General features: G+C 40.4%; 2 protein-coding genes across 2 annotated transcripts; both read left to right on the top strand.

Moving 5' to 3' along the window:
* Nucleotides 1-5,035: 5,035 nt before the first annotated feature.
* Nucleotides 5,036-6,250, top strand: LOC114163474 (uncharacterized). Its single transcript, XM_085666627.1, has 2 exons — nucleotides 5,036-5,590; nucleotides 5,654-6,250. The coding sequence occupies exons 1-2, from the start codon at nucleotides 5,036-5,038 to the stop codon at nucleotides 6,248-6,250; spliced, it is 1,152 nt and encodes a 383-aa protein (XP_085522753.1).
* Nucleotides 6,251-6,289: 39 nt separating this feature from the next.
* On the top strand, nucleotides 6,290-8,629 carry LOC146883575 (uncharacterized). Its single transcript, XM_085666626.1, has 3 exons — nucleotides 6,290-6,513; nucleotides 6,563-7,386; nucleotides 8,409-8,629. Exons 1-3 carry the CDS (start codon nucleotides 6,290-6,292, stop codon nucleotides 8,627-8,629), a joined length of 1,269 nt encoding a protein of 422 aa, XP_085522752.1.
* The last annotated feature ends 1,354 nt before the right edge of the window (nucleotides 8,630-9,983 follow it).

Here is a 9,983-nt window from a genome sequence, read left to right as displayed (position 1 = left end):
GAACCTTCATAGTACTTAAACATTGACAAAAAATTTGTTTTTCCTTTTAGAAAAAGTGTTACAGGCTGGAGGCATGTAGGTGCATCTTCCAATTGATGTGGATGTAACTTAGAACAAATGCCCATGTTAGCCAAATCTTGTCGTGCTTTTACTCTATCTTTTTGTCTTTTCTTTTACATTTAGTAAAATCTCGATGACACCATCACATACATTTTTCAACGTGCATCACGTCTATATAATGTCGTACATCAAGTTTACACAAATATAGAAGATTAAATAATATATATTGTTTCTTCCAAATGTTTTCTCAATGGTCTCCTTCTTTTGATGTTTTTCTAACACAATGGCAATGTTTTTGACCTGGTTGTATACTTCTACACTATTGTAGGGTCTGGACTCAACTTCATCCTTTGGACTTCCATTAAAATTTTTTTTCATTCTACTACAAGGATGATTTTGAGTAAGGAATTATGATGTCTTGTATACATAGTTTTCTAACCATGCTTCAATTGACTATAAATTGTGTTTTCTTCACAAATGGGACATGCAAAATGACCTTTAACACTATAACCACTCAAGGTATCATATGATAGGAAATCATTTATTGTGCCAAACAAAATTGCACGTAAATGGAAAGTTTCTTGATAATATGAATCGAACACATCGAAACCTTCTTCCCATAACAATTTCAAATCATCAATTAACAGCTTCAGGTACACATAAATGTCATTTCAAGATTGTCTAGGACCTAATATCATTATAGGCAACATCATATATTTTCTCTTCATGCACAACAAAGGAGATAGATTGCAAATCATTAACAAAATATGCCATGAACTATGTGTGCTACTTAAGTTCCCATAACGATTCATACCATCTGTAGCAAGTCCAAGTCTTATGTTTCTTGGCTCTACACAAAATTCTGGAAATGTTTCATCAATATTTTTCCATTATGGGGAATCAGTTAGGTATCGAAGAAGATTATCAAAATTTCTTCCATCAACGTGCCATTTCAGGTTCTTCACATCATCTTTAATGGTAAACAATTGTTTCAACCTAGGTATTATAGGCAAGTACCACACCATCTTAGTAGGTGGACTATCTTTGTCTTCATCACCACTATTTCCATTAATTTTCTTTTTAAACTACGATAAACCACATGTTAAACACGCCTTCACTGAAACAAACTTGTCTCTGTACAATACACAATCATTGGAGCATGCATGTATCTTTTGGTATTCCAAACCCATTAGACAAATAATTTTCTTTGCCTCATAATTATGGATAGGTAACATGTTCTTTTCTTGAAGCATCTTCTTCAACAATTTCAACAATTTTGTAAAACTTTTATCAGTCCATCCATTACTTGCTTTTAAACTGAACAATTTCAAAATTGCAAACAATTGTGTAAAGTTAGTGCATCCTAGGTACAACTCTTCCTCTGAATCAAACTTAAGAGAATCATATAAATGAGCTCTTCCAAAATTTTCTTCACCAACATCATGTACCATGTCTTCTAAATAATCACTCATCCATTCGTCTACACAATATGTTCCTAATGATGTCATAGGCCTGTGTAGTACTTCTTCATGTCAAGTCCAAACTGTATAACTCCTCACTATGCCGAAGATGAATAAATGATCACACATTATGCCCAAGTCCAGACGTATTTGATTAAGACATCAAACACAAGGACAAAAATATGTCACGTTCACAAATATTGTGTTCTTGAGCATATTGCAAGAACTCAGAAACCCTACTTGCATACTCTTCACTAATGTGACGTTCATTCATCCACCTTTGATCCATACTATGTTCGTAATAAGCTCCATCAATATGAAGATTTTAACTCTCACAATGTAAGGCCCTTCCCATTCGAAAGAGATATTTTTCATAATTTGCTAACCCGTATATAAAGAAGTCTAACATCATAAATTTGATAAAATTTTGGTAGTATTTCAAATTAGCCTCTGAAGTACACGAAATGAAAGTGATCACTCATGACCATAATCAAGTATGCATTTGGAGAACAACACAAAATGGTCTTAGCCGTAATTTTATCAAATTTATGCATAAACTTCAATGTACACATTATAGCGAATTATGAACAATAATTTTTCTAAACTGTCTAATTGGACAATTCAAGATTAAATACAAAATGATTAAATTTGAATCACTTATACTAAATCTCAAATGGAAACTGAGGTTTGCTCGATGTTTAACTAAAATTATAATAAATCTTAAAATATATTAAATAACAATGCAGCGGTAATATTAAAAAAATCCAATAAAATTAAAATTATTTAAACATGCAACATGTAATAATAAATCTAAATTTCATACCAAATATTATAAAATTTCAAATAAAACAAAAAATGCCAAAAAAACCAACTAAAAAAATTGTCAAAGATAAAAGCAATCATGGGAAAACAAAATATGACCAATACCACATACAATGTGTAAGACCCGTGAAATTAATTAATAAATGCGAGTAGAAAGAGCCTTTATGGCATTAATTATTGCTTGGTGTGATGTGAAAAAGTACTAGCTCAAGTGGTTGAGAGTACTTTGGTTTATGTGAGAGGACTTGGGTTCGAGTCCTATGTATGCCAATTATGTGTGGTACGGTTTATTATTATTTTGTTCTGGTAATGTAATTGTGAATGGTGAGTGATAGTATAATCATAATATTATAATGATTATCACCAAATGTGATTTGGCATAGTGATTATGCTTTGTGCTTATGAGTGCTAAGAGGGTTGGGAAAACCACAATAAAGACCAATTTCGTTTTATTTTTAAGACAACTATAAAAGGCAAATTTTAGGTAAAAAGAAGGGTTTTCTGCAATTGTTCTGGGGCAGCTTGAGAGGAGAGTGAGACAACTATAAAAGGCAAATTTTAGGTAAAAAGAAGGGTTTTCTGCAATTGTTCTGGGGCAGCTTGAGAGGAGAACGAGATTGGAGAGTGAGAGGTTGAGTTGGGTGTGCAAGGGCTGAAGCAAGAAGGAAATTGCGAATCAAGGGTCTTTCTCAATTCGCAGGGTTTTCTGCAATTGTTCTGGGGCAGCTTGAGAGGAGAGCGAGATTGGAGAGTGAGAGGTTGAGTTGGGTGTGCAAGGGCTGAAGCAAGAAGGAAATTGCGAATCAAGGGTCCTATCTTTCTCAATTCGCAAGTTGGTACTGTTGTATTGGAATTTTGACCCAAATGTATGAATATAACGGAATTATGTATTGGATATGATGTAACTGTGTGTGCTTGGCATTTTGGGAACCAAATGTAGTCTAAATTATGCATATGTGTTGTTGAAATATGGGTAAACTAAACTAGTATGAATTGGAGTGCAAATTGGTGTTTGGTTGCTGCTGTTGTGTGCATAATCAGTGTAGGGACCTGCAATTCTCGCTTAGACGAGCCAGGCTCGCCTAGGCGAGATTAGCAGGGACGCAAACCCTGTTGCCACATTAGCGTCTCGCTCAGGCGACGAGGATTGGGTTTGAGCGACACATACACTCACCCAGGCGAGAGAGGTTCGCCTAAGCGAGATGGTGTTGAAGTGACGCGTGTTGTGCGCGACTTCTCGTCCAGGCGAGGAGTTTATGGGTTTTGAGCAAACCAGAGTCTTGCCTAGGTGAGATGGCCTCGCCTAAGCGAGATGTCTTGGTCATGTGTGGTGCTTTGCTTGTATTTTAGCCTAGGCGAGGGGATCTCGCCTAAGCGAGATAACGTGTTGTTGTTGCTGATGTAAGCTCGCTCAGGCGAGGTGGATTAGCCGAAGCGAGACTGTGGGTCTAGCTTGGGCGAGAAGTCCCTAGCTTAAGCTAGTTTTTTCGAATTATTATGTTTCTATGTGCTTGTGAGTGTGTTTTAGTTGTTTACACTAAGATTAGGTTGTATATGCATGTGGTGTGGTGTTTAGGCTTGAAGGACTAAGTCCAATAGGAGTCTGGGATATGCTTGGTGGTTGAACACATGATGGGCAAGGAACTGGTTGAGTTCTCGTCGGCTACTAATGGGCGAGCAGTCCTTAGTATGGTGATTGCATGTGTCGGGCGCACAATGGGCAAGGAACTATGATGTTCCCGTCAGCAACTATTGGGCGAGGAGTTCATAGTATGGTGATTGCGTGCGTGCTAGCGTCCAAGTTATGAGGCTTAGATTTTTTTACTACATGCGAGGAATCTATAGGGTAGGACTATGAGCAGGATAGGCTCATAGGGTTGGACCACGAATGAGTTAGTTTCGTGGAAGCACAGTGAAGTCCCAAGATCTAGTTCATGCATATGACTCATGAAGGACTATGAGGTCATGGTTGGGTGTTTTGAAAAGTATAAGAATTGTAGTTATGTTATTTTGGGTTAGGGAAACATGTTTATTTCTTATATCTGTTTATATTTTTATTGTGCATAGCTCACCCTTTCTGTGTGTGTGTGGCGATGATCGGATAACTTGTTATCCGGGAGCAGATAATGTGACAGGTGGGCCAGGAGATGCTTAGACTCGGAGAGAGGGCTAGTAGGGGATGTTTTTGTATATACATATATTCTATGTTTTATCATTTTAGCTTTGAGAAATTATGAAATTATGGACTCCTGTTTTATAGATCATTACATATTAAAGTTTTAAATTTCCCTTGTTTTGGGAAATAGTTTTATTCAATGCGGTATTTATTGTATTTCAAATTTTATTTATTTAATATTAGTAATATTCCTTAGGGATGTTACAATCGGTATCATAGCAAAAGTTTTGAAAATATTTTTAAAATATTTTGGGGCTAATGGGGAGTTAGCTTATCGATGTGTTTGTTTGTGGTATGTTGTGTGTTAAATGTGAAAAAGTGTGTGGTTTTGTTTGACTAAGCGACTGATTTTTAGCAATTGTAATGTGGTGTATCCAAGCTATGGCTGCTAACAGGAGGACGAGGAGTAGTGGTGCTGATGACATCGCTGAGGCGATTCACCGGATGCTGGATGCGATGCAGCCACCCGTAGAAGCGCAGCCTAGGAACGACGATTGCACCAGTCAGGGTACCGACTATGGAGGACTTCTTGCGCCACAAGCCAGCTAAGTTCACTAGCAAGGCCTCCCCCGATGAAGCGGATGCATGGCTCCGCAAGTGTGAGAAAATCTTCAAAGTGATGAACTGCGAAGATGAAAAAAAACTGTTGTTCGCTGCTTACCTGCTGAATGGGGATGCTGAATACTGGTGGGCAGGTATGCAACAACAGATGGAGAATAGTGAAGAGCCAGTGTCTTGGGCCAACTTTAGAACTCGTTTCCTGGAGAAGTACTTTCCAGATACGGCGAGACAGGACAGGGAGGCCGAATTCCTAGCATTACAGCAGGGAGACATGACAGTGCAGGAGTATGTGAATAGATTCAAGCACTTGGTGAGGTATTCCTCACAGAACATCACAGAAGAATGGAAGTGTTTAAAGTTTGAGCGAGGACTCAGACTTGAGCTGAAGAGGGTGGTAACACCTTTGAGAGAGAGGAGATTTCCTATCTTGGTGGAACAGGCCAAGAGTGCTGAGGATTTGGAGAAGGGCCCTGGTCCTATTATGAGCCGACATCAGAAAAATGTCGTGGAGGCTAGGCAGATGAAAAAGCTGTACAACCGACCTTAGACATCTCAGGGTCCCACTTGTTACCAGTGTGGCGGACCCCACTTGAAGAGGAAGTATCCACAGTTGGCAGGCGGAGTAGGAGGGTCAGGCGATCGTCGCAAGTGTTTTATATGCGACAAACCAGGACACTTCGCCAATAATTTCCTAGAGAAGAAGAGTCTTGGCACGAAGAAACCAGCAGCATCGCCAGCAGAGCGAGCTAGGGCAGCGGGCAGAGGCTTTGCCCTGACCACCACTGAGGCTACACAGTCGGGTAATCTTATTCTTGAACTTTGTGTGTTGTTTGGTAAAGTAGTACTTGTGTTGTTCGATTCTGGTGCAACCTATTCCTTTATTTCTAATGTGTGTGTGAGGAGATTGAATTTGGTGGCACGCGATTTGGGATGTGAGTTGCTTGTTTCAACTCCCTCCTCAGGTCAAGTGGCTACCAGTTCAGTCTACGTTGGGTGTTCAGTGGAAGTGGCAGGTCACAGATTCAAGGTGAACTTGGTGTGTTTGCCTTTGGAGGGACTGGATGTAATATTGGGGATGGATTGGCTGTCTAACAATCACGTCATAATTGATTGTGGACGGCGTAGTTTGGTATTCCCGGAACATGAAGGATTGGAGCTAATCTCGGCTTAGAGGGCGATAAACAAAGTAGAAGCCGGAGCCACCTGCTTTATGATAGTGGCTCATGCAGAGAAGAATAGCACCGCCGAGAAGATTAGTGTGATTCCAGTAGTGGAGGAGTATGCTGACGTGTTTCCAGATGAAATACCCGAGTTTCCACCGAGTAGGGATGTGGATTTCTCCATCGATCTCATCCCTGGAGTTGGCCCAATGTCCATGGCGCCCTATAGAATGGCACTAGCGGAGTTGGCTGAGTTGAAGAAGCAAATTGAATGGTATACCTGCGAATATCATATCAGATAGAGATCTGAGATTTACCTCAAGGTTCTGGCAATCGTTGCAGAACACACTGGGCACGCAGTTGAGAATGAGCTCAGCATATCATCCTCAGACTGATGGCCAGTCTGAGAGAACCATACAGTCTCTGGAGGATTTATTGAGAACATGTGTTCTGGATCACCTCGGGACTTGGAGTGATGTGCTACCGCTGGTGGAGTTTACTTATAATAATAGCTACCATTCCAGCATTGGGATGGCACCTTACGAGGCCTTGTATGGCAGGAGGTGTAGAACACCTTTGTGCTGGCAGCAGGATGGAGAGTCTGTGGTACTTGGTCCGGAGTTCCTACAACAGACTACTGAGAAGGTAAGGATAATTCAGGATCGGATGCGTGCAACTCAGAGTCGGCAGAAATCATACGCGGATAAGAGGAGGAGGCCACTCGAGTTTGAGGCTGGTGACCATGTATTCCTCAAAGTTACACCTACGGCGGGTATTGGGAGAGCACTGAATTCGAGGATGTTGACTCCTCGATTCATCGACCCATATCAGATTACGAGGCGAATTAAACCAGTGGCATACGAGATTGCATTGTCACCTCACTTGGCAAACCTGCACAATGTTTTCCACGTATCACACTTGAGGAAGTACGTGGTGGATCCTACTCATGTGCTGGAGCAGGATGATGTTCAGGTGCGTGAGAACCTGACTCTTGGAGTTGGATCGGTGAGGATTCTAGATTCTCAAGTCAAACAGCTCAGAGGGAAGGAGATTCAGACTGTGAAGGTTCTGTGGGACGAGGCAACCCAGGAGATGACATGGGAGATGGAGGACCTCATGAGGAAGTCGTATCCTCTCCTTTTTGTTGGTAAGTCTTATTTTCGTGGACGAAAACTTTAAAAGGTGGGGGTAATGTAAGACCCGTGAAATTAATTAATTAAATAATTAATTAATTAATAAATGCGAGTAGAAAGAGCCTTTATGGCATTAATTATTGCTTGGTATGACGTGGAAAAGTACTAGCTCAAGTGGTTGAGAGTACTTTGGTTTATGTGAGAGGACTTGGGTTCGAGTCCTATGTATGCCAATTATGTGTGGTATGGTTTATTATTATTGTGTTCTAGTAATGTAATTGTGAATGGTGAGTGATAGTATAATCATAAGATTATAATGATTATCACCAAATGTGATTTGGCATAGTGGTTATGCTTTGTGCTTATGAGTGGAAGGTCACGGGTTCAAACCTTGATGGGCATAGAGTAAGCTTTATTTTTGCTAACTATTAATTGTGGTATGAATGTGGAAAGGTAGGGACAACCTAGCAGAATGGGCAGCTAAGAGGGTTGGGAAAACCACAATAAAGACCAATTTCGTTTTATTTTTAAGACAACTATAAAAGGCAAATTTTAGGTAAAAAGAAGGGTTTTCTGCAATTGTTCCAGGGCAGCTTGAGAGGAGAGTGAAATTGGAGAGTGAGAGGTTGAGTTGGGTGCTCAAGGGCTGAAGCAAGAAGGAAATTACGAATCAAGGGTCCTATCTTTCTCAATTTTTAATCACAAATTCCAGGTTAGGGGAGCTAAACCCGAAATTGTATGCTTTAGGTCATACTTGTTGAGTGTACTGATTTTGTGTGATGAATTTTGTGTTGAAATGAGATGAATTTTGGGGGTTGTGGGTTTGGTACTATTGTATTGGAATTTTGACCCAAATGTATGAATATAATGGAATTATGCATTGGATATGATGTAACTGTGTGTGCTTGGCGTTTTGGGAACCAAATGTAGTCTAAATTATGCATATGTGTTGTTGAAATACGGGTAAACTAAATTGGTATGAATTGGAGTGCAAATTGGTGTTTGGTTGCTGCTATTGTGTGCATAATCAATGTAGGGACCTGCAATTCTCGCTTAGACAAACCAGGCTCGCCTAGGCGAGATTTGCAGCGACGCAAACCCTGTTGCCACATGAGCATCTCGCTCAGGCGACGAGGATTGGGTTTGAGCGACACGTACACTCGCTCAGGCGAGAGAGGTTCGCCTAAGCGAGATGGTGTTGAAGTTGCGCGTGTTGAGCGCGACTTCTCGTCCAGGCGAGGAGTTTATGGGTTTTGAGCGAACCAAAGTCTCGTCCAAGTGAGATGGCCTCGCCTAAGTGAGATGTCTTGGTCATGTGTGGTGCTTTGCTTGTATTTTAGCCTAGGCGAGGGGATCTCGCCTAAGCGAGATAACGTGCTGTTGTTGTTGATGTAAGCTCGCTCAGGCGAGGTGGATTAGCCTAAGCGAGACCGTGGGTCTAGCTTGGGCGAGAAGTCCCTAGCTTAAGCTAGTTTATGCGAATTACTATGTTTCTATGTGCTTGTGAGTGTGTTTCGGTTGTTTACACTAAGATTAGGTTGTATATGCATGTGGTGTGGTGTTTGGGCTTGAAGGACTAAGTCCAATAGGAGTCTGGGATGTGCTTGGTGGTTGGACACATGATGGGCAAGGAACTGGTTGAGTTCCCGTCGGCTATTATTGGGCGAGGAGTTCATAGTATGGTGATTGTGTGCGTGCCAGGGTCCAAATTATGAGGCTTAGATGTTTTTACTACAGGCGAGGAGTCTGTAACGTAGGACTATGAGCGGGATAGGCTCATAGGGTTGGACCACGAATGAGTTAGTTTCGTGGAAGCATAGTGAAGTCCCAAGATCTAGTTCATGCATATGACTCATGAAGGACTATAAGGTCATGGTTGGGTGTTTTGAAAAGTATGAGAATTGTAGTTATGTTATTTTGGGTTGGGGAAACATGTTTATTTCTTATATTTGTTTATATTTTTATTGTGCATAACTCACCCTTTCTCTGTGTGTGTGTGGCGATGATCGGATAACTTGTTATCCGGGAGCAGATGATGTGACAGGTGGGCTAGGAGATGCTTAGACTCGGAGCGAGGGCTAGCAGGGGATGTTTTTGTATATACATATATTCTATGTTTTATCATTTTAGCTTTGAGAATATCATGTAAATCTAGAGGGAGCCATTGACTTTTATTTTAGTTTTATGAAATTATGGACTCCTGGTTTTATAGATTATTACATATTAAAGTTTTAAATTTCCCTTGTTTTGGGAAATAGTTTTATTCAATGCGGTATTTATTGTATTTCGAATTTTATTTATTTAATATCAGTAATATTCCTTAGGGATGTTACACAATGAACAAGAGACAAAGTGCAATGGGAGAAAATGAAAACTAACCTTGTAGTGAAATCGAGAACGAAATTGGATGGAGGGTGGCCTTAGGGCCCAAGTTGGTGTTGTTGGTGGAATGTGACTTTAGCCTCACTGCCATTGTTGTAATGTTGCCTAGGGCATTGTCGTCGATGCACTTACTCCTTCAAATTGGACTGCGCAATGAAATGAAGATCAAAACGAAAACAATCTGTGTAAAACACAAAAATGAATCCATAAATGAAAGCTCAACTAATTC

Source organism: Vigna unguiculata, chromosome 9 (genome assembly GCF_037176805.1).
Source record: "Vigna unguiculata cultivar grain cowpea cultivar isolate G323 ecotype 2 chromosome 9, ASM3717680v1, whole genome shotgun sequence".
Classification (NCBI taxonomy): Eukaryota; Viridiplantae; Streptophyta; class Magnoliopsida; order Fabales; family Fabaceae; genus Vigna; species Vigna unguiculata.
This window is presented reverse-complemented; position numbering and strand designations above follow the sequence as displayed.

Bases quoted from the DNA above. Each gene is read 5' to 3' on its own strand.
- LOC114163474 (XM_085666627.1), top strand. From the start codon at position 5,036: ATGGAGGACTTCTTGCGCCACAAGCCAGCTAAGTTCACTAGCAAGGCC. The intron at 5,591-5,653 runs GCTAGGCAGATG...ACTTGTTACCAG, and splicing joins ATCAGAAAAATGTCGTGGAG to TGTGGCGGACCCCACTTGAA.
- LOC146883575 (XM_085666626.1), top strand. From the start codon at position 6,290: ATGATAGTGGCTCATGCAGAGAAGAATAGCACCGCCGAGAAGATTAGT. The intron at 6,514-6,562 runs GTATACCTGCGA...ATTTACCTCAAG, and splicing joins TTGAAGAAGCAAATTGAATG to GTTCTGGCAATCGTTGCAGA. The intron at 7,387-8,408 runs GTAAGTCTTATT...TAATCAATGTAG, and splicing joins GTATCCTCTCCTTTTTGTTG to GGACCTGCAATTCTCGCTTA.